Source organism: Cimex lectularius, unplaced genomic scaffold (genome assembly GCF_000648675.2).
Source record: "Cimex lectularius strain Harlan isolate CLEC.00 unplaced genomic scaffold, Clec_2.1 scaffold7, whole genome shotgun sequence".
Classification (NCBI taxonomy): domain Eukaryota; kingdom Metazoa; phylum Arthropoda; class Insecta; order Hemiptera; family Cimicidae; genus Cimex; species Cimex lectularius.
The window spans coordinates 1010333-1035283 of NW_019392731.1; the positions used below are offsets into that span (position 1 = coordinate 1010333).

At 35.2% G+C, this 24951-nt stretch overlaps 1 protein-coding gene across 4 annotated transcripts in view; it reads right to left on the reverse strand.

Annotated features, from left to right (window-relative positions):
• Nucleotides 1-312: 312 nt before the first annotated feature.
• The window catches only part of LOC106663876 (hemicentin-1), a 151608-nt gene continuing 126969 nt past the window's right edge, over nt 313-24951 (reverse strand). The window contains exons 2-15 of one of the 4 annotated variants that reach the window (XM_014389086.2): nt 12066-12243; nt 6407-6667; nt 4938-6017; nt 4729-4856; nt 4484-4642; nt 3841-4415; nt 3629-3781; nt 3282-3555; nt 3025-3196; nt 2732-2916; nt 1641-1661; nt 1388-1561; nt 1169-1327; nt 313-771 (exon numbers count right to left, since the gene is read on the reverse strand). In XM_014389086.2, the coding sequence (XP_014244572.1) occupies nt 581-771; nt 1169-1327; nt 1388-1561; nt 1641-1661; nt 2732-2916; nt 3025-3196; nt 3282-3555; nt 3629-3781; nt 3841-4415; nt 4484-4642; nt 4729-4856; nt 4938-6017; nt 6407-6667; nt 12066-12243 (3710 nt within the window). In that variant the 3' untranslated portion in view covers nt 313-580. The remainder of the gene's footprint in view (nt 772-1168; nt 1328-1387; nt 1562-1640; nt 1662-2731; nt 2917-3024; nt 3197-3281; nt 3556-3628; nt 3782-3840; nt 4416-4483; nt 4643-4728; nt 4857-4937; nt 6018-6406; nt 6668-12065; nt 12244-24951) is intronic. The other 3 variants (XM_014389087.2, XM_014389089.2, XM_014389088.2) reach the window with 3 other exon arrangements.

The following is a 24951-nucleotide window of genomic DNA, read 5'->3' on the forward strand; positions in this document are numbered from 1 at the left end:
ATTAAAATGGTTCACTCTAGTATAAAATTAGTCATATCACATAAATATTGGCTAACAGAGATGATGACAAACTCCATAACAAACTGATCCATTCAGATTTTATGCCTAACGATATTTCATTGTTGAAGTAAATCATCGTTCATAAATCACAATGATTTTTTAAATTTTAATTGTACTCAATTGAAGAAATCCTTAAAAACACACAGAACACTATAATTTAAAAATTGCTTCGTGCACAGTGTAATCTTTTCCCCAAGCATCTGCATTGGTAAGATTCATTATTTATTCAAGTCCTAGTTTTGTCAGTCAACCAGTCAAACCATGCGGATACAAACTGGTTAAAATTTCACTTGTACCAATTAAAACAAATTGCCACCATTTTTTTTTTACAAAAACAAAAGAAAAGAGTCTTGGAGATCTATCGGTTCATTTCACTTTCGCTTATTTACAAAATATTTACAATTAAAAACTATTCGTAAAAATATTCTTCTCTCTCCATAAAATATTTACACAAAGTGTTCTAATATTACGAGTATGTCCCTTTGTCTTTTGACGGCATATCGTCGTCATGAAGCTGTACTCAGACAATTATTTCACGTATCATGCGCCCTGCTCTTGAACTGGGTGTTGAGTAGCCTGATTCTAAGGTTTCATCGAAAGTCATGGGCAAATGCTGCTGTTGCTGGTGTTTCATCGCTTCTTCAGGATCCATCATCATGTGGTGATCCATATAAGGATCAGGCAAGCCGCTCACATCATGATAAGGGGATTCTGAAACCAAAACCAAACCTATACTTGTTGCCAACATTTTAACTTTTTGGTCTTATGTATTTGGTAAAATAGATTTTACTTACAAAGGAAAACATCCTTTGCTAGTAATGCGTTAAATAAAAAAATTTACAAAACATTATATCGTTAAAAAAATTGCATTTTCAAAAATAAATCTTGTTTTACACTAGCAAAGTAAATCAATAATTTACAAAAAAAAATGTTGTTTACATATCAATTATGTAAGATCACAGTGTTTGTTTGTGTAAAAACTTTTTTTTTTGTAAAATATGTACCTACTATTAATAATTTTATAAACAAAACTGCCTCAATAGCTAGATTTAGTTATGAACACTCTTTCCTGTGGTAAATCCAGTTATTTATTTTTAACAATATGTACCCATGTGATGTTGTCGAAGAGTCTTGTCTGGTGCATATTCTTGGCGAGATGGGTTGTTGCTTCGTGAATAGTCAGGAGTAGTTGATGTCATAAGATGAGGGTAAGGTGCATAATCATCAACTGTGCCGTAGCCTCCATGCGTCAAAGGATCATATACTCCTGGAGAAAATTCTATGTAAATTTTTTTCTTCAATTGATAATAATGCAGAATGTATTTACCATAATGGTTGTTGCGATCGCTGAGGTGGTGATGATGATGTTCCTGTGTGGCAGCTAGGTTTGCGGCGTTGTTAGCTTGTGCGGCCATTTTCATTTGCCAGAGAGAGTCCTGTGAGTTCACAGATCCACCGTTGTTTGAATTTGAATAGCTGTTTTCCATGTATCCCATATTCCCTGTAGAAAAATATATTAAATTAATATATGGCATTATATATGCAATGGAATTATGTTAAAATGTAAAACAACATTATACCTTCAGCCTTGTCATTGCTGGCTATAAAACATAAATAATCTGCTTTTAATAATTTGATTATTATAGGGTATAGGAAAAATTGTTATGATTTTCATGATTGATTAATGCTAGAATATTTTTATTTACTAATATATTAATAAAAATCATGATAGGTTTACAAAATTACATTTTTCAGGCTAATTTATTTGCTTGTTTGTTGCCGTTAAAACCTTCAAGATGAATTAATATAAAATCAAAATGAATTTGTAAAAAGCAAAGAAAATGGACTCCAGAATTTTATTCAATCAATTTGTAATTTTTTAAATTTTATTTATTAATTTTTTAATCATTATTTTTCAATATTCACCAGAAAAATAATTTAGAGAATGCGATTATTATTTGTTTACTTGAGGGTAGAGGAGTATGAAAATAAACCAAGGGCAACGGTGGGAATTAAACCTTCTACAAGCAGAGAGTCTAATACTGACTCAGCTACCGCATTCCCCTGATATTTGAAATTTTAAAATTTATATTGGATTTTTAAAGCTGGGTTTCCACTATACAAAAATCACTCGTGCAACTGTTTTGTGAAACTTGTCTCACGTTGTGGGTTCCTTGCTGGGACTGCGATACTTTGTTTGCGAGGATGATACTGGCTGTCAGTTGTTTAGTGCACATCAAAGTGTTTCACGTACATGCACTTGTCTGGAGTATGAAAACGAACCAGGCGGACTGCATTCCGCTTGTCCGAATGTATCACCACTATGATTTTTGTGGGATGCTAAACATAAAACATCATAACAAGGATAAGATAGATGATGCATGGAGGAAAATGAGCATCAAAATGGGACAAAGACAAAAAGTACAAAAATGGATTGCCAGGATACCATCGCTGTTGCAGCAGTTGGTGTAGTTATAAACGGCATGCTTGTCTTGGGCAAACTAACGGTTAACCTAGTTTCCCTAGTGGAAATGGTTAACCCGAGACGGCGCTTCGCGAGTGATTTTTTTGTGCAATAGAAACCCAGCTTAAGATCGTAAAGAGCTGCTTTCAATTTGTTCCAATGTTACTTCATAGTAACGACTATTCTAATTGAAATATTACAACTCACATTCACCTCCGTTTGGATGTGTTGGCTGACTGACATGGTACCCGTAGCCATTTTGAGAAGCATATATAGCCGCTTTGTTTTGTTCTTCCAGTGCTAAATCCATGGAATGCTCCAATCCTTTGTTTTCCATCCCTGAAGCTGGATAATAGGGTGGAGGTGCTTGCTGGACAATACTTGGGTGTACACTGTTTAAAGAGTTTTATAAATTAACAAGTGCAGTTTACTTGACATAAAATGTACAACATATATAACACTTTTATGTAATTACAAATTAATATGTATTTTAAACTTACGTGGAAGATTCCATTTCATAATCTTTGCTCTGGGCTTTCTTGACATGTGTTTTTCTACAGCAGCAGAACACAATTGCAAGAGCACTGAGCAATATGAATACAACACAGGAAACAATGGCGACTAGAGTAGGAATGGCAATAGTGCCCGCTTCTTTAATATATGCAGGGCCAACTAGAATTTGAGAAGAAAAAATCAAATTTTGTCCCATTTAAACAATTAATAATAATTAAGAAATGAATGAATAAAAAAAACCTACTTTCAGCTTCAGTATAATCTCCACAAGTTTCTTTGTTTGACTGCAAGCAGTAGCGAACTCGCACACGTACACTTTCGCTGTTGTGGTTGTCCAGGATGTTTTCATCGCTTGGGATTTCTAGTGACCTTCCTGAAGTCTTGGCAGCTCGTCTTGGCATTAGGGAAAGAACAGTTGCTTCCCTCCTTGATGTCGTTCCAGATGGCGATAATGACATCGTTTCAACCAATCTCCAGTCATGACCGTACACACTTGTTGACACTTCAACCATGGCAATCTGTGATCCGAGTAAGAATTAATTTTTTTACTATCAACAAGAGGATTTAAAAAAATAAATATCTAAGACTTACAAGTTGTAAGCATGTAGCAGCGATATTGATTGTAAGTTGATGTGATTCTGGGTCAAATGTGACTCTTTGAGGTGCAGGAATTCGGTCTACTTTGGTCATTGAAGGTGCTTCATCAGAGTAGTTACTCTGCCCTTTAGTGTTATAAGCTTTAACCTAAAAGTAATAATTTGTAAGAGAAGTCAGTAAAACCATAATGATAATAATATATATACCTTAAATAAATAGCTTTGGTGTTGTTCAAGGGATGTTACATTGCATGGGTTCTTTGTTTGACAATCGAATTCATGCCAACTTTCAACGTTTCCAGACTTCCTTGGTGCGTAGCAATCATCGTTAAGTGTGGTCAGAACTCTCTTATAAGAGATGAAGTATTTTGTGCTATGCAGTCCTCCATTGAATCCTGGAGTCCATTGGAGAGCAATGTAACTGTGGCCAATATCAATGGCATGTAGGGCTTCCGGTTTCTCTGGAGGTCCTTTTGGCTGCAGTCTTATTTGTGTTTTTACGCTTCCGAGGGTGTTGGCAACCCTGCAGTTGTACTCTCCATAATCAGCTTGACGGAGGTGCGAGATCTGAAGAACCGATGTATAGATGTCTCCCCCACTTTCATTTACTGTTGTATTAATTTCGTAGTGGCCATCTGCTCCTGAAAGAAGTGGCGCTGTGTTCGTGCTATAACTCCATTGGAACTCTGGCCTCGGGTATGCCTGTACTTTGCAAATAACTTCTGCTGTTTCTCTGAGATCATAAGCTACTTTATTATATCTATGAAGAGTTATTGGCTCATCTGAAATATACATATTTTTGTTAAAAAAATTCTTAAAATAAACATTGAAGGTAATAAAGTCATATTACGTTCAATTCGAAGGTGCATAGTGGTTTCGGCTTTTTTAACTTCATTTTCAAATATGCAGGCATAAACACCCCTGTCTGCTGGTATCAATTGGCTTCCACTAGGACGGTCCCGTCCAACAAACCTTAATGTACTTTGTACTGTAAAAACTGCATTCCGTCCTAAAATAATTCCTTATTAATTTACTAACATGGATTTCTCAACCATACTACTTAATGAACGATCGGTCAAAACTTAGATTTTCTACCTTCTGACTCATCTGTTGATACATCATACATCTTGTTAGAAATTTCTTTACCATCCTTTAACCATTTTATTGAGGGTTTCGGTTTACCTTGTGCACCACAAGTAACACTAAAATCTGTATCACCAATTCTGAAAAGAGGAAAGATTTTTAAAATAGACATAAAAAATATTTTGCTATATATGTAACAATATATGTATCAAATGATTTACCTTCTTGTTTGATGTGGTTGTAACTTGACTAGGAATCTTGGTGGTTGGTATACTGTAAGTACTACAGTCGCTTTTTCTCCGTGGCCTATTTCATTATTTGCTTCACAATGGTATTTTCCTTCACTGCCAAGATGTGCAGAAGGGATGTTGTATTTGGGTCCAGTTGCCAAAACAGTTTTCTGCGATGTTGGTGTTGAGTCATCAAGTTCCCTCCACCACCTGTACTGAGGAGTAGGCCAGCCTGGAGGTGATGCTGAGCATGTCAGCGTAACTCCATTTCCTTCTGAGGCAATTGGTCTGTCAGGAGTAATCTGGGCTTTTCCAGGTTTGTGGCGTACGAGCAAAGTAACTGTTGCATTTCCTACTCGGTTACTCCTCTGCCTTGTTGTTGTTGTTGGATTGAGGATATTAGTGGCTCTGCACATATAAGTGCCTGCTGAATCAGCAGCAACCCTGTGCAATTTTAAAACCTCTCCATTTTGCCTAAAGTCAGGGCGTCCTTCTCTGAGCCATTCGACAGTGATTGGGGGTGGGTTTGCTGAGACGTTACATTTGATTGTGACCATTTCTCCTTCTTCTGCTTCAATTTGTCTAGCTAGTCCAGGACCGGTTTCAATACTCACCAAAGGTGGATACTGAACATCTAAATATACTTCAGCCTCTTTGGCCTGACCGAGACCATTATCTGCTGAACATCTGTATTTTCCGGAATCTTGAACAGTCACCCTTTGGATAGTATGTTTGAAAGAAGTAGATATGAATCTTCCATCTCGGATCCATCGTACATTATTGACCCTAGGTTTGGAATCAACGTTACACTGAAGAACTGCTGTACCATCACGCTCCACCCTAAGAGGATTTTCAGGTCCTACGTCTACACGGGGATAATAATTAACATTAAGATTGACGGATTCTTCGAGTTTAACCCCGGCAGGCATAGCTCTATTCCACACGACACATCTGAACATCGCTCCATCATCCGATTTGTCTGGTTTCAGTGTAAGAGTGGAAACTACTCCTTGATCAATTGTACTTTTTACTGCAGCCTCAATTGGTTCATTTTGACCCTGCCTATACCACCTGCAAGAAAATAAATAATTATTAAAAACAATGTAAAAATTAGAAAAAAAAAGAAGAGAGGGAGGGAGAGAGAGAGAACATTAATAGCATACAATTATGTATCGCATGAAGCGTCTGGAATATTTACAGGGAAAAATAAATATACAACGTTTTAATTCATGAAAAATTCCTGGTCGCTTTATTAAAAAGAGCTCCCTTTCTCTCATAATAAAAGATTTATTAGTCTTAATAATATAAGGAAGTAAATTGATATAGCAGTCCATGTTTCATTAGGGGATATTACAAAATTACTTTGCTACATATTACTCCAAGAATAATAAAATTTTGTGTACTAGAAGAAAATCTTGAAAATTTGAAAACTTGATTAATTATAAAAGTTTTGTTATTACCTGACTAGAGGATCTGGGCTTCCTCCTCTGCTCGCACATGTCAGTTCTAGGGGTTTCCCTTCAGTTGCGATAGGAGTAGTGGAAGGATGGATTTTCGGAGGGCCGGGCGGTGTGAGTACAGTGACGACGTACGCCTGGGAATGGATATCTTTTCCGCTTCCGCCGACTTTGAGCCTGCACTCGAATTTGCCGTCGTCCCTGGCATAGCTGATATTCGAGATGTGCAGGTCGTAGTAGCCCTCCTCCGGCCGGAAGTCCAGCCTGAAAAAAAGAGAAAATCGGATCAATTAGCTAATTGGAGAGATCGACCGGCCGTGAAATTTGACACCGGTCTTGTAACTGGGTCTCAACGGATCTCTGTCCACCATGTGAGGACCGCTGCCCCAGTTCTCTCCGGGCAAACAACAGGTGACAGCAAGATAACTCACTTTAACTCTTTTCACGATTAGATACGCGTTTCTTTCTCTCCCACGGGTGACTTTCCTAATCAAATGTTTATTTCCTACTTGTCAGCCTACAAACTTCTTTCATCATTCAACGCAATAAGAAAATTCCTTCCAGAACGTTTCACACGCAGAAAAGAAGAAAAACCCATTACGTAAATTCGTACCGGACTAAACTTCTTTCAGTTCTATCCTGAATTAAATCGAGGTAACAGCTAATTAAAAAAAAAAAAAATAAAAATAAATAGCACTTTTATCAAATAAATTTATTTTTTAATCAAAGTTCATTGAAAATAATACACTTTCTTCTGGTCGATTTACATCCTGCCAATTCATAACAGCCTCATCCTAAAGAGTTTGTTGAACTGAGAATACTGCGATATTATACGGGCCAGGATAATCATTCATCAGAAAAATGTGTTCAATTATTCCAATGTATAATTTTATTAGTCATATTGGCTATAAAGGGCAAGTAAAAAAATACAGACTGCATAGACAGACACATTACATCCTTATCATGGGAGAATCTTTTATCCTTCAAATCGGTTCAGTTTATTGATCTGTCGTTGGGAACGAGTTTTAATAAGTTTCCTTTTATGCTTATGTCGTAGTAAAGGTTTAACAATTTATGTTTCAGTTATCTTGTAGATTAGTAGTTTGTTGTATGGAATTAACGTCGTTTGACAAATTGTAGACAAGTCATGAAAAAAAAACCGATGTTTAAATTGAACCAACATTTAAAATGCTATTTTTTTTGCATTGTGTCAGTCAGGCCAAAGTAGTATTCAATCAAAGAAACTTAGAATTCCTATTATTATCTACGATGTTTGTCCCTGCGATGCTGCTCGATTATCCCACGACGTTGGTTTAAAAATCTAATCTTGATCTTATTTCAATTATGCTTTTTAACAATATAATTTATATTTATTTATATTGAAAATGGCAAAAAGAGGGAAAATTGGAACGGTTGCAGGTTGAGATGGAGAGTTGGTGTCCGAGAAGATCGAAATCACGATAGCTCAGGTGGCAGAGCAGCGGCGTATTTAGCCGAAGGTCGTGAGTTCGAATCCCGCTCTTGACACTGACTTTTTTATCTCAACCAAGACCTTACATAGAAAGAACAATTAATAGAAAGAAGTAACTTGGTCAATTGACCACTAAAATGTAAATTATATTAATATAATTTATAATTGAACTGTTAATGGCATGTTTGAGCAATTACAGCTATTTAGTGTAGACGTGTAACTGGTAATTTTACAAGTAGTACAAGATTAAGTTGACATTTCCTCAATATTCAATAAAGAATCGAAATCTCTTGTGATATTTCTTAAATAAATAACCGGACTCGCTCAGTCATAACGGCCAAAAAAGGAGGAAAAATATCGGTCTGTATACAAAATTACAAACCCGATGGAAAAGGATTTGATGGGATAAGTAGGAGAAAAAAAGGGGGAGAAGGAAATGGTCAAAGCATTATTCCTACGATCGAAGGACGCGTTTGAACTCGGTACCGAAGGCCCTTCGTAGCCCTTTTGGAAACTTGCCGAACCCCGGTCTCGGTTTCACGAAAGGGAGCATTAAAACATTGGACAATGTTACCAATCCGAGGCTCAAAGCTTCTTTTCACCGGCAATTCATTCATTTTCCCTTTTTTAACGAATGAACAGACTCCGTGGACAGACGGGGCAGATTTGTTTACAGCGGCTTTCATCGGCTACCCCAGGCTTTATTATAACAAATGGAGCGTGCTTGACAGACGGGTATGCATCAGAAATAATTAATTAATCTCAGACGCGACAGGAGGGTGGTGAATTTGTATTAATAATGGGAAGATTTTATCAAAAGGTGAGTAAATATATTATACTCTGTAAAAGGAATGATATAACGATAACGGTTTTTGTTCTTATTTTTATTGCCTCTGATTAACCAAATTCTATATCATAGGCCTTCTAGACTCTCTGTGCTTACTATTTTCCTTTTGCAGTAGTTGAATCTGCATGTTTGTTTTATTATTTGGAGGTGCGGTCTGGTGTGACGTAGGTTTTAGAAAAACATTTTCTTTATCATGCCAGTCTGCCACTCTCAACACGACACACAAGAATGACACACTGAGCCTGAAGATGATCTCAATAAAGATCAACGTTGGCATGATAAAGAAAATGTTTTTCTAAAACCTAAGTCACACCAAACCGCACCTCACGATCTCCAACTAATTAATTATATTTAATGAACATTTATACTTGATTATAAATGTTATAAATAAGACGTTTATTTTATTGTTGTATTATATCTTTCAGGCTTAAATGATCGTAAACGACCGAGCAGAAGTTCATTACCTCACCTACCAAGAAGAAATCTCACCGTTTTAAAAAAGAAGTAATCCTTAAAGCGATCTTATGATCAACAGATGCTTTCAACTTTTACGATTATGCACTCTTGGATTCGTGTGCAGAATAAATTTTAAAATTTTAAAAATTTTCTTCTTGCTTCCATTATTTTTGATGTGCTAGATACTTAACTTTTTAAACTCGCATTAACTTTTTGCATCACAGTAAAGATTCTATAATTATTAAAGAAACAGCTAGTTAATTTAAACTTGTAATTACTAAAGCATTAACTTTGGCTTCAAAGTTATACAAGCGGTTAAAATTATTAATTTGTACCAACACAGCTGAGTAGCTTTGCTCTATGAAATATGTCGTCTTTCACAAAGAACAAAACCCTTACACTTGTGCAGTAATTAATGTACTTTTGTTTTTGCACACAGAACAATGTATGTACAAGACACATTGTTCCATAGATTGTCTTGGAAGTAATATAATTATTATTTACTAAATATATTAATATATGATGGATATAATTTTTAGGACATTGGTGATTTTGAAGTAATAATATTGATGCGGACATTTTTTCCCAAATTGAACAAGTAGCAAATTTAATTTATACTTTACGTTTTAATATATAAAGTGATTTGTTTAGTGCTCACAGGCATAATTTTAGGAATCACTCAAATCAGATTTGATCTTTCAAGTAAGGAAAGGTTGGAATTTATACGCGAGATTGATTCAAAATGTTTCTTTTCCCGGCAGCGGGGATTTGATCTTGACCAGATGTGCTGTAAATTTGTTTTTCTGTCGATGTCGAGATTGGCCACTCCTAGGATTGCGGATCGGGCTAATGGAAAAGGCACCTGGATATCCCAAGGGGGCAAAAATAGACCCCGTGAGTTATACACCGTTTGAGTTTATTTATTATCCCTCGTCCGTTGTTCGCGCATATTACATTAGGCTGAACAGTGGCTTTAAAAAGCCCAAACACTCAAACGTGTGCGTCTTGTGTTAATTCAGCGGAGAGACAGGAGGAGTAAATACCGTTAGATCGGCTGCGTCATCCCAGAGTAATGACCCTGCGAACCTCTTGCCATAGTTTATCTTGTCCTACCTTTGCCCCCTTTATTACCCAAAGTTAAATTAATGGCTCCTATTTACTACGAGCGGCTCACGGGCCAGACCAAAGTTAAATTAGTAGGTTTGCCCACGAATAAAGGAAGAAATAGAGACAATCCGTGGTCCCTGCTGCTTCTTGTTGTACCCCTTCTTTATTTTGGGCCGGATCCAAAAACAATCAGAAAATGCTCTTGTATGATCTATTCAAACCCGTCTCAGCAATATTCATCCCCATACCCACCCGCTACTTTATGCCTCGTGAAAACAACATTTCCAGAAGGGTTGAATATCTCAATAACCCGGTATGTTCTATTAAAGTGATTTAGTCGATTTCCATTCGGCTGACATAAATTCAGGGATAAGATTTTGGTATTTTTTTCAGCTTAAACCTAGTTGTAATAAATAATAGAGAAATATGCACAATTTCTTTCTTGTTTTTTCTCATATATAAATCTCAGACTTGGCTGCAATAAACTGAATATTTGGTGATTAGTGACCGTTAGTTAATGATTATTCGCAGATCGTGAGATGCGGTCTGGTGAGACGTAGGATTTAGAAAAACATTTTCTTTATCGTGCCAACGTTTCGATCCGTATTGAGATCATCTTCAGGGCCTGGGATTTAAAAACATTGTTTAAATTTTACAAATACATGTAGGATATGAAAAAATAATAATATGAATTTATACAATGTTAGACAATTTTAGATTAAAAAAATGAATTTATACAATGGTAGAAAATGTTAGATTAAAAAAAAAATGAATTTATACAATGCTAGAAAATGTTAGATGAAAAAAATGAATTTATACAATGATATTTATACAATGTTAGATTAAAAAAAAATGAATTTATACAATGCTAAAAAATTAGATAAAAAAATGTATTTATACAATGCTAGAAAATTTTAGATTAAAACAAATGAATTTATACAATGATAGAAAATATTAGATTAAAAAAATGAATTTATACAATGCTAAAAAATTTTAGATAAAAAAATGTATTTATACAATGCTAGAAAATTTTAGATTAAAACAAATGAATTTATACAATGATAGAAAATATTAGATTAAAAAAATGAATTTATACAATGCTATAAAATTTTAGATTTAATCAAAGTATTTTTACTCACTCAAAGTAATTGTTTTCCGTGTAGATGTGTCATTCTTGTGAGTCGTAGAAAATATTTTTCTAAAACCTACGTCATACCAGACCGCATCTCACTATCTCCGAATAAACATAACAACATCTTATATAACATTACCCAAGATTTTTTGAATTGAACGTTTGTTTGTTTAATTGGTAGTTTGAATTGTGCAAGTATTGTGAAGTGATTCGTCATGAATACTTCGGAAAGTCCTTCTGTTTGAGAGGAATAGGTTGATTTTACATTATAAATTGTTCTGAAATAATGCATTCTACTCGAACTAAATTGGGTGGATTTAGATAGGCTTAGAAACTAATAAGTGTTCAGAATTTATTTAAAAACAAATTTTGTTGATTTTAGGTCAGGTTTAAATTGAAACAACAAATTGAGCAAATTGAAAAATAATCCAATATAAGCGGCATTTTCAATGGAACGGAGCTGGAGAAAAGAACAGGAGCACGCATGAATCTAATCACGAGATAAAAAGGGAACGGTAACACGCTGGAGCAATTATTTAGTCAGAAAGGTTCCCAGAGGAAAAGAGAGGTGGCCAGCGCGAATACGTGCTATTGGTTTTACAGATCAGATTTAATTTTCCGCCCGGAATAATAAAGGGCCTCATTTTACCTGTAATTGGCATCGAGAGGGGTGCCCTGAATGGCCACGTTGTCATGGTCCATCCGGTTCGTCCGCACCCAGAAATAGGCCGGCTTCATGGCTGTCAGCGTCGGGGAGAACCTGCACTCGAGGGTCACGTCCTCTCCTTCTCGGGTGTCTCTCGGCTCTTCACTTTTCGCTCCGCCGCCTGCAAATTCAAAACAATCATGTTAAAACAGTTATAAAAACGTGTTATCGCATTTCGCATTCACAATTTCCCACAAAATCCGCCACGAAGGGGTTTCGAGGAGAACACAAATTATTGCAGCACATTATTGCACGTAGGTAAACACTAGGTGCCCTAAAAGTTCCTATTGTATCACTAATTATACTCACATGAACATTTTTTTTTCAATGGATACCAGGAACTGGAGGAGTTCCCCCTGAGCACTGTAACTATACAGCTTATTGAACTTTATCCTGGCTCCATTTTTGGGGGTTCGCAACACAAGTGTGAATTTGAGCCCCCGGTGTGTCGGTGTTCTTCCATCGAAGAAACTCATTTTTGAAGGGGGTTGGGACCAAATTCAGGGTCGCTGAGATCTGATCCCGCCCCTTCCATTGATGAGTGCCGTGTCAATTTCTTTCAATTGCGGCTTAGACGTCAGAAAAATGCCCAGAGGCTACGGGTTCGAACCCACGACCGCGGGATCTACTAGCCGAGAGTCTGACGTCTTAACCACTCGGCTACCGCGGCCCCTCTACACATGTTCATCGTCTTACATAACCTTAGAACAGAGAAGTTAATGTACATGAAAATACATATAATCATATTGATTTTTCTGGGTCGCTTTGATATCACAGGGTGACCAACTGACTATTATACAGCGATGGTGTTCTGCTCGATCCATTTTTTCGTTCTTAAACCAACTGTCGAAAAAGTGAAGAATCCGTGTCTAATAATTTTGTGTAGTAAGTTATATAAGTTCAATTTTATAGTGGATATGCTCGCAGACAACTTTTGAAAAGATCAGACAATAAATTCTGTCAGCAGGTTCTCGATTTTTGACAAATAGCTGCAAATGACAAATAGATAATTTTTTTGTGTGTCTATTTTGAGAAGGATTTACAGTTCGATCAGTTTCTTTAAAATGTTATAAAATAGTTGTTAAATTAAATAAAATTTGTATCAATTATCACTTTAAATTCAAAACAATGACATTTTACAAATCTCGCCATAACTTTTCATTTCTTTAACGAAAACATCCAAAAATTTACCTTGGGCTCAGAAGAGGAGGACCTTTTGAAATGTACAATGAAAATATCTTGTCCATTAGAAAATTAAATAGATAAAAATAAAAATTGGACTTAATCTAATTTAAAGTTAAGTAGTTGTGTTCTTGCTAGCATCAGTACTCTGGCCATCACTTACAGCAATACACTCACTAACTGTAAGGATTGGCAGACAGGCCTACTTTTGAACATTTAGTAGATGGACTAGTAATGTTGCAACTTCTGCCGACACATTCAATTAATGAGGAACACGGCTAAATGAACTTTCGTCTTTACCTTTGCTCTAGTAAATTACCATGAAACTTGCCTTTGAACCTTCGCTAACTAAAATGAAGAGAATTAGGCAGACATAAAGCCGCATAACTCGGGTGCATTGCGGGTTTAAGCCTTCCGCGGGGGGGGGGGTTGTGCAAGTAGAATAAACAATTTATCTTAATATAGTGGTCTTTTATTAAAAACTTCCTGGAAAGCTTCATGCCTCGAAGTCATTTGAATTTGTGCATTGTCCTTTTGTACGAACAATTTCCAATGAAATGGATTTTATTCAATTTTCAGAATTGCCTTTATTTGGAATAATATCGCGGTGGCATGCCATTTTCGTTTATTCATAGTTATTTTACACTGAATTCAAACAAGCCAATAGAATCTTATAGTGAAAATTTGTATAACTTGGCTGATTTTTGACTGAGTTCTACCTAAGCTTCTATCATAAAAAAACGCATATTAACTAACATGTACATCATAATTATGCAAGACCAGTGTAATTTAAATCTAAAACATAATCCAAATTAATAACAATCGCGAGGGGGCGTCGGTGGCTGCAACGGTTTAGGCGTTGACCCGGCGCTCATCACTGTAAGGTAAAGGTCCAGGGTTCCCATCCAGTGGCCCTGTATTCGAACCCGACATACTTGCAAATGGGCTTTTTTTCAAAATCACCGGCACCACCCCGAGGGTTGATATAATCACCTCTGCTGTTGAGAACTCTCGTAAAAAAACAACATGGTAGATAGTCAAGTTATCAGTACCCTTTTTAATACTAGTAAACTTATAAACACACATAAAAATTTATATCATAGAAACTCGAATGCACCCAGATCATGGTTAGGACGTGCGAAAACAGACGCCTGTCTATGTATAATTATTTTTGAAAACCAGTGATACTACGGTATATTTTTTTAAAACTGATAGTTCGTTGGCTAAATGTCTTCTGTGCTCTTCTATTGTTTACACACCATTGTGTTTATAATAAAAATAGGTATTCAGGTACATCATAATAATACAATATATTTTCTGTAGGTTCCAGGTTTGAAATATTTACTTTCTTTCGAATTACAAACGATCGTTGAAAAGTTTTATAATTTTATTTCAGTGTAAGAAAGATCTTTATGCTTATTTAGTTTTATACGTGTGGTGTTTAGTGACCGTTAGCCGATGATTATTTGGAGATCGTGAGATGCGATCTGGTGTGACGTAGGTTTTAGAAAAACATTTTCTTTATCGTGCCAACGTTTCGATATTTATTAAGATCAACTTCAGAGATCATCTTTAGTTTTATAGATGATCGGAACACTCAAAACGAGAAACAATCATTCAAACAAATGAAAAAATAATCAATATCAATGTTTCATTATTACTACCTACATTTGTTTAACTTTGAGAGACCGGAATAGACAGTGCTTCCCGTTTGTTACGCTTGAGAAAAAAATCCCAACAATTCCCTTTAATCTTTCAGATAAACCGAAAGTAATAGTTTAAGCCAATAATCCGCCCAGAGTTTCAAGGGAAAAGTTTATTTCCTTTGGAAGAGGATTATCTCTTGGATGTGTTTAGTATGCAGGAGAAGTCCATTCCCACATCGACTCCTATCAAGTCACATATTCAGCCCTTTACTCCCATCATACCGACAATATCCCTTTATAGTAGACGGCTCGAAACACGGCGCACCCTTAAACGGCCGGAATTATAAATTATACAGGGTTCAGCCTCGCCCGACTTCAGTTTTGCCCTCTCAAAGGGAAATTGCACCCAGTCTACAATTGTGATTATTTTCAAACCGATCGCGGAGCAGCTCGATACAAAATTGTTCCAACCGAGGAGGGTAATAGATGACAATTTGCTCGCCTTTATGGCTGTCTTTGTTGTATTCGGAATGCATGCAACCCCCTTTCGTGTTCTACGAAACTTGAGCCGGCTTTAAAACAATTTACATTTACAGTCACCTCTACGCCTCATTTTGTTCGGTCGGACTTTATTCAACCATTAGCCGACAGCAAAGCGCGTTAAACCGGATGAGTTCTTTCCAAATACACGGTTTCCACTTATTTTTTATTTTCACATTTCAGGTAACTTACATATTTTAGATCAAAAACTAATCTATAAACTAGCTATTGTTTATTACAAAAGGTTATAAATAATATTAAAATAAATTTGTTCAATTAATTAATCTTTATGTAAGGTATTGGTTGAGTTAAAGTCAGTGTCACGGGTGGGATTCGAACCCACGACCCTCGGCTAAATACGCCGCTGCTCTACCACTTGAACTATCGTAACTTCAATCCACTCGGACACCAATCTCCCATCTTAACTCCACCTTTCGAATTTTCCATCCTTTTTACCATTTTTCACATGTCGTGTAATCTATTCGATTCTCGGCCACAAATGAAATGGCCTTGGAGAGCTTTCGTGAAGATATGCTTCATTTTACTTATTAAATTCATTAGAATTCGTGGTCCGATTGACCGAATAACTTTTTTCAATTAATAAATCTTTATGTAAGGTATTTACTAAATTTTATCTCAGCCAATACCTTACATAAAGATTAATTAATTGAGAAAAATTATTCGGTCAATCGGACCATGAACTCTAATGAATTAAAATAAATAACATTATAAAACAATAAATTAAAATAAAAGAGACAAAAGTTTGAAACTATGATTGATATGTGCTTTGAAAAGTAAATCAATCATACTTCCTTTATTATCTAGCATGTCAAAACATTATAAACAGAAAAAACCCTGTACTTTTAAAAATACATACAAACTACACATACAAAAAATATTGTATGGAATGATCTTGAAATATATTTTCCACATATATGGCAGAAAGTCGTTTTTCTTCTAAATTTTTTATGCAGGGATCTTGAACTGTAGAATTTGTATTTTTGAAGGTGGAGAGTTTGGTTAAACCCTCTCTGCATATAGAAAAATTATATAAACAATACTTGGCAATAGACAAATGTCATGCCTGTACATATTGGTTTTAACATTGTGTTGTATATCAGGTTTTTATTGTTTAAGAGTAGATTTGATGATTGGTCAAGTTATGTGGATAGCAGTTGGTATCGTCCTTCAATTCTAGCGGCGCTTTCAGTCAGTCTCTTGCACCCCCCCCAAAAAAAAAAAAAAAAAAAAATGGTTCTTAATAACCCTAACAGTTTGTTCTCCCCTGTATAGAATTCTCTTGATACTGGGTATTGGGTATTAAACGATTTAAATTCTTTAATGAATATTTCATATAAATTTAAACAACAAAGGTAAGAAATGGGAAAACCACCTACGATAAGGAGATATTGAAAGATTTTTAAATTCAAAATACAACGATATATTTAGGGTTTGGAGCAATCTCGGTCTTAGTGAATTCTATTTTTACGCGTAATTCCGCCAGAGTCTTGTAATACAATTGAGTCTGACAAATAAACAACTACAATGATTAGGATAAAGATGACTGTATACTGATTGCACAATATGCAATTTTGCAGGAAAGAGAAGATCTAATGCCCTTTATTTCCAGGTGTCCAATTTACAGAGGTAAACGAGAGCCTATTTACCAGAAAATGAATTCAAGTGTGTTTCCCCTTTAGAAAGACTCCTGCGTGTTCAGAATAGCAGGACCTGCACAGTGTTTATTATTATTGTACAGAAGCCCTTAAGATATTTTATTATAAATGAGTGAAAAGTGTTTTTATTCTTTTATTGTAAATTATGTAGTAAGATTTTATTCAGTTTGTTTTATTCAGTATTTTGCGGCATGACGACAAAGAAAAATAACCTAAACCACCGAACAATTAGTGTTTCCTTATACCTTGTAAACTGCGAAATTTAAACTGTAACCCTTTTAATAATCAACAAGTACAATTAGTGTTATCTTCGCAATTTCAATTCACTGAAAGACACATTGAACTTTATAGCCAAATATTTTCAGAATTTTGAATACTTTTGGATGTAGTACATTATCAAGGGAGAAATTTTGCGAAATTCTTATTGGTCCTGCTTGAGCGCCCCTAGCGCATTATGCTCGACAAACATTGAGCTAAAGACAAATATTTACACTCATCATTCCATTTCATTTTTAACTTTTTTTAAAATTTTACCTTGATTACAAATTTTGTATTTCATTTACATTTTATTATAATTATTTTTGTGTGTGTGTTTCTTAGTGACCTGTTGTTTCATAATTTGTTGAAGTCGTGAGGAGCGGTCAAGAATGAAGAATTTTAGAAAAACACCTTTTTAATTTTTTTGCCGACGTTTCGACCTTTATTCCGGTCATCTTCAGGACCTTGGTAAATTACAAAACATATGTTGATTGGAAAAAATACAATTTAAGATGTAAATATAAATTTTGAACCAAGTATTTCATACTCACATAAAATGTGGTGCTATTCTTGTCGTTACATACTTAGTTCACAATTTATATTTACATCTAAATTATATTTTTTTCCAATCAACATATGTTTTGTAATTTACCCAAGTCCTGAAGAAGACCGGAATAAAGGTTGAAACATCGGTAAAAAAGGAAAAAGGTTTTTTTTTTAAATTACCTCATTCTTGACCGCTCCTCACGACTTCAACAAATTATAATCATTATTCATTTTTTTATGTTTTATCCAATTCATTGAAAGTTCTATTTTTTATTTTGTATTATCACTTTTTTAAAATGGTTTATATCAATTTAAGCTTAAACATCACTTTGGTTAAATGATATCTAAAAGTAATTACCATCCATAGTTTTTTGTTTTTTTTTATAGAGGATGTGAAGTAATTTGTCGAAGGGTAAATGGCAAATATTGTTTTCACACTCATTTTTTGCAATTCTTGGAATTATGATTATGAAAATTTATGTGGGAGATGATAGGATGAAAAGAAATGATCTCGATCGGCGAAGTCTACTGGACAGACGAACGCAATTAACACTGAAGAGGACGCTCTCATATCATGAGGTCGAAAACGTTCTGTTAATGAAATTCCATGCTGCAGTATTTCTTCAACAACCTATTCTATAAACAATAAAATTGTAAAACATAAACAGCAAAACATTTATTAAAACAAAGTACTAGAATACTTTCTTGGGTGCACCAAATTAATTTGGTAAGGAAAAATGTTCGTAGAACTCACAAGTGAGTAAATGTCTGGTTTGATTGCAGTAAAATAAGTTAAGATAAAGAAAAACAACTGATGTTTCTTACTATTCTCATCCTCAAGGGATGGTAGATAATTACAGACGGTTGGAAATACTTGCGTTCATTAACCGACCTTTTTTTTAGGCAGTTTTATCAGAGGCCTTGTTAATCCCGGCTGAAACTATTTATATTTATTATGGTAATCAAAGCGTCTCGAAGCTGATTCGGCCGGGGGTTTAATTATTAACATGAGTCGACGAAGGGGGCTACAGGTGCGTGCGTCCGCTTGGCCGAGTTTGTTAACGGGCGATTTGAACGGGCAATCATCCCTGTGTGGGCATTTACAAGGGATTAAACCGAACCCTCCTCGCCGCCCTCAGGACAACGCTCCCCTGCTCACGAATCACGCATCCGAGACACATTTGTTATTTTTCCGTGGGGGAAAGGATCGCCGCTAATGACAAAACGGATTGCACTTGTCTCGCGTTTAAATCCTTCCCCCAGCACCCCGCCGGCCCGTGCTTTAATTTTCTAATTGTTCGCATCCACTTCACATGATGGGAGCCGAATTATCACCGGGGGTTTGCACCCCCTTTTGTCATTTTGATTTAACTAAAAGTATCCTTTTGTCGGTGATTACTTACAATCCATTTAATCCCCCTTTCTTCCCATTGTTGTCCACTTTTGTAGTGTACTTAGTGAAAAGAAGATACAAACAAATTGCGACTGACAGCAGTGTAAAAAAAAGTCCCATTAATGATGGATGGAAGAAATTTCTCCATTCAAACCTTCTTCATATTACAACCTTACATAGAAACTAATGTGACGACCCCTTAGTTGTACATTTTCAAGTATTTAACAATAGAAATTTCCATATTTTTTGTTTACTAGTCATATCTGATCCAGACAGTTTTCATTGCACATAAACCATAGTTTTCAAAATTTTGAAAAAGTGGTTATATTTTTAATATTTTAAATTATTGATCAAAGTTTCAATATCCTCATGATGAGGATAGACCTATTCCTCAAAAGCTCGAAGAAAAAGTAATGTTTATTCCTGAAAGCCTCATAAATGATAGTTTTTTTAATATATAATTATAATTTTAAAAGCTAATTACATCGAAACTAACTTTTACCCACAAGATTTGTAAAAGACAATATTTTTTAAACAAATTTATTTCATAGTGCTACAAAATTAATTTAGAAAAGATTATTAAATGCATTTTCTACCTCATGGTTTAAGAACCATCAAAGCGAGAGAGACATGCAATTATGCTTAGATGAACTGTAATTATTTAGCAATAATTTTAAATCATATTAAAACTAACTTTATATAATATCCATTATATTTAGTGGTCTATTGACCATATTACTTCTTTCGTTTAATTAATCTTTTTATGTAAGCTTGGGTTCAATGAAAAAGCTAGTGTCACGAGCGGGATTCGAACCCACGACTTCGGGTTCGNGTGGGTTCGAATCCCGCTCGTGACACTAGCTGTTTCATTGAACCAAAACCTTGCATAAAACGATTAATTAATTTAAACAATATTTTGACCAAGTATGTAATACGTGTCAATATATAAAAATTTACATTTAATTACTACAATAGAATTTATCCGTTTTATATTATAAACATAGAAATTGTTAACTGTATTTTTAAGTAGACCTACAGTTTTTTTTGCCAACATGTTCCTTTTTTCTTCATTAGGATATTTGTGTCTATCTGCAGATATTATTTTTTAAATTCTATAAATAAGACTCGGTTTATATTATTATTTAAATCATTATATGTACATATTATACATTCTAGAGTACATTCCTCTGTATATATAAAAATTAGCATGTATTTCATTTTGGAAATAGGACAAATTCTTTCATGTGAAATGGTTTGTGTACGTTCTTTTGTATTTTTACGTATGGATTAACATTTTTGTGTAGTTCATTTTATAAACACGTCAACTACAATACTTTGTTCTTCTTGTTGAAGAAGAAAAAAACGTGTTTATCCATCAATATAAAAAATTCAAAATATGTGTGAATTATCAAGGGTGTAAAATCGTTTAGAATTTCACCACAGACGTCGGCCAGTGCAAACAAACGGTTTTGATATCGGGGTGATTCCGTTCCGTTCGACGGTCGTTAGAAAAGATATCTGACCGTGTCATCTCGCTTGTATCCGGATATGGTATCCGTCACGCTATTTACTTCTATTGTTCGACAATCGAAAGCCGGCTTCTCACGGTGACAAAATCAGAAATGCTTCTCTTTTAAGAACTATATTAGTGTAACTGGTTCACGCCTGTTACTTTTTCCAGGGGCCGTTCCGTTGTCCTAGCGAGGCCGTCCGGCTTCATCGGGGATCACGCTGATATCAAACTGGGCCAGGTTTTTCACGGTTATATTATATCGGAAAGGGCGACCGGCTTTAAATAACTCGCCCCGACAGGAGCTGAAAGCTCCAGGGCAGATTTCCGTTATCGCATCGGCCTCAGTCTGGGCAGCGATCAGCCATATATCGTCCCCCTGTGTGAATCAGATATGAGAATCTGCCATTTCAGATATGGACGATATGTTATTTACAATCTAAAAAAGCTTCTCCAATTAAAAAAAGTAATGATCACTTTATTTAGATCGGACAGAACGAAATTGTATTGACAGCAGTTTGATCAGAAACAGATTACCTCTGGCTCTTCTAATCTTGATTTATTTTACTCCGAGCATGATCGCAAAAATTCACCAGAGACCATATCCACTATCTTGACTCACAATTCGACTGTACACTCTCTACTTTTATTGTAGTAATAAAAATCTCATCAATAAATCCTAAGTGGCTTTTTACATATATTTGATATCGCTGTATATAATAATTTAATTCTAATTCTTTTTGCTTTTCATTTGTTCCAATTTGAAACGAGAATGTCCGGATCCGTAATCTTACGAATCATTATTAGAAAAAAATGAACCAAACGCGGCAGCTGAAGAAATGTCTGCTTACGATTAGGTCACCGGCCAAGGTTAGATCATAGCGATTTGACAAGGGCAGAGCGTGTCCGTGTCTGCACGAATTTCTTCCTGAATCATAAAGATGACCGATTTCGGAGAAGTATCATTAAAAGAGATGGAAAGTGGATTTTTCTTATTCTAATAACCGGAAGCGGTATGTTCAACAAGGTCAAGTAACTCAAGTAAAGATCGTCAAGAGTTTATCATCCGCTTTTGGTGGAACTATCAAAGTGTTTTTCCACTTTGATCTTGTTACAGATGGCAGGGCTGCTTTATACTCCTCAGCTCGGTAGAGAATATGGGCTTTTAAAAGAAAAATACTTTTTTAAAACACTCTCCTGCCTATCGTGAAATAAACAGTTCCTCAGTAAACTGTGTCAATTTGCCTCTGCCTGCTTATAACCCTGATATAGCCTATATAACTTTAGTCAATCGATTTTTTCTATACATTAAATGTACTGTTTTATTTATGCTGTTTATTTGAACTGATTTATTGCTGTTCTGATAGAGTCTGGCCATCCTGTATAACTTAAACCCCTCATGCCACCCCTTATCCTGGAATCCTAGTCCTTTGCTTGAGAGGGGTGTGACAATGTTTATTTAAATATCAGATCAATATAAGCCGGCGTTATCAACGGAGCCTTCAAGGTCCCAACTGTATACCATTTATACTGCCGACTTTCCTATACAGTCCCAACACCCTTATTACCACCTACGCGGATGACACCGCAATTCTGTCCTCTAACCTGAATCTCATCCAAGCAACCTCCACATGCCCAGTTTATCAATGATCGGTACAAAAAGTGGAAGATCAGAGTGATGAGGAAAAATGTGCTCGATATCTATTAACATTGAAAAAACATTCTTGCCCTCCTTTGTACATAAGCAACAATGAGCTACTGACATCCACTCAACTCGGAAAGAACAATGACTTTTAAGGCCACAATCTGTTTTGAGAACCTGAACTGACTCTTGGGCCGTACAGCGACCACCTGGAACAGAGTGAATTGTAGGGTTCGGCCAAGCCATCCAATCTTCCAAACAAAAGTCCTCAGACAAATTGTCAACGCTCCTTAATAACGAGTTATTAAACACGACAGAGAGCTGTCCATAAAGAATTCAACAATTCTTTGTTAAGTTGAAAGACACAAACCTTGTAGATTGAATAGACAAATGATGTAAATTCGACGTGATGACAAATCCTGTGTTTGTACAGTTTATGCCGTTTTAACAATTAGTGTACTATTGTTGAAAGACAAATAGTAATAATAAAATCCCTTGGCTCACAGGCTTAATAAACGATTGTCATCAACAAGAGCCACAAAGTGTAATAAACACCTTTTAACAGAATTAGTTAAGCATTCAATTTCGGCGAGTCGGGGGGAAAAAAGGTGAATCGGGAATGGATTAATCATTGGGCGATCCGCCGCAATTATACGATCTGAGAAAGGGCGGAATCGTATTAAAACCATTAACGGCCAGATCTACATTATTAATGAAATCACAGCTGAGATGTTAACGATCAAGGGGGTTGAGTCACTTCGGTTTCAACCATGTTGAAGGGGTTGTTCAATATTTAGAAGGGTCGAAAAGAGGTTTAACGCATTTCGACACTCAACCCCCAAATTTATCAAATGGTGGAAAAAAAGAATGAAATGGAGAAATCGTTTTTCAATACGTAAAGATAAATGGTGAATAAATTCGGTTTTTCTTCATATGAAAAATTACTAAAAAGTTTCAATTATTTATATTTTTAATCTCACCTTCTTAGTCTATCCATATATGTATTTAGTAGCCATAATTGTCCGTAATAATTATGTTAATTAACTATACTTTTAATCTACGGTCTTGGTTGAGATAAAAATGCAAGTGTCACGAGCGTGATTCGAACCCACGACCTTCAGACGAACCCGCTCGTGACACGCTTTTCCATCTCAATCAGACCTTGGATTAAAATAGTTTTTAATTAAATAATTGCTAGCTCAATTTTGATTACTAAGTACATGTTATTAAGAAGGTTTTGTCGGTTTCATTTCTATAATTGATAACAAGCCTTGAACGACGTAAACATAACATATTTGAATAGGAATGGATTGACAAATTTAGTCGTCAAAAGCGAAAAGAAAGTACAATGAATTATATAATACGCAATACAGCCATTTAAACGCTAGAGTAACAATTCAAATAAATAATCATTTGAAATAAAGAATAATGAATACAAAAGGTTTTGAGCACATCTTCGTCATTTTGATATAATGTGTGGTGTTTAGTGACCATTAGCCAAAGATTAATTGGAGATCGTGAGATGGGTCTGGTGTGACGTAGGTCAAAATTTTAAATTCAAACAAATTTTTACTCACTCAAAGTGTTTGTTTTCTGTGTAGATGTGTCATTGTTATGTGTACGCAAAACTTTGAGTGAGTACAAATACTTTGATTGAATTTAAAATTTTTAGCATTGTATAGATTCATATTTTTTTCCACATCCTACATGTATTTGTAAAATTCAAACAATGTTTATAAACCCCATGCCCTGAAGATGATCTCAATAAAGATCGAAACATTGGCACGATAAAGAAAATGCTTTTCTCAAATCTACGTCACACCAGACCGCATCTCACGATCTCCAAATAATCATTTTGATATATATTAAATGACTTAATATTTTGCCCCAGTGAAAGATTAGTAGTTTTATTAATTTTCTTAAAGACTAAGAGATTTTATGATTAATTCTTAATTCATTATTTTCCGCCCAACTTCAACATGAGAGAGGGAGAGGGGGAGAGAGAGAGAGAGAGAGAGAGAGAGAGAGAGAGAGAGAGAGAGAGTGAGAGAGAGAGAGTGAGAGAGATCTCATACAACGATTAAAAAAATAAACGAACAGAGTTTTAATGACCAAAAGTTACTTTATTTTGAGTAAATTTTCTGCTACATTTATTAAATTACTCATTAGATGTTTATCCAAAGTAGAACAGCTGTTCAGAATGTTTTTCTCCTAACTTCAGGAAGGGTGTAAGGGTTTAGAACAAACACGAGAGCGAAGCAACTAAATACTTTAAATCTATATTTCAATTTGTATAATAATATTATTCTACCATTTAAGTTATGTTTTCTCTATTATAGATAGTTAATTAAAAGTCATAAATCAATAATTATTTCTATTAAGACGGACATAACTCGTGAGGAACAAAATTTATACGATAAGGAAAGACGGGAAATG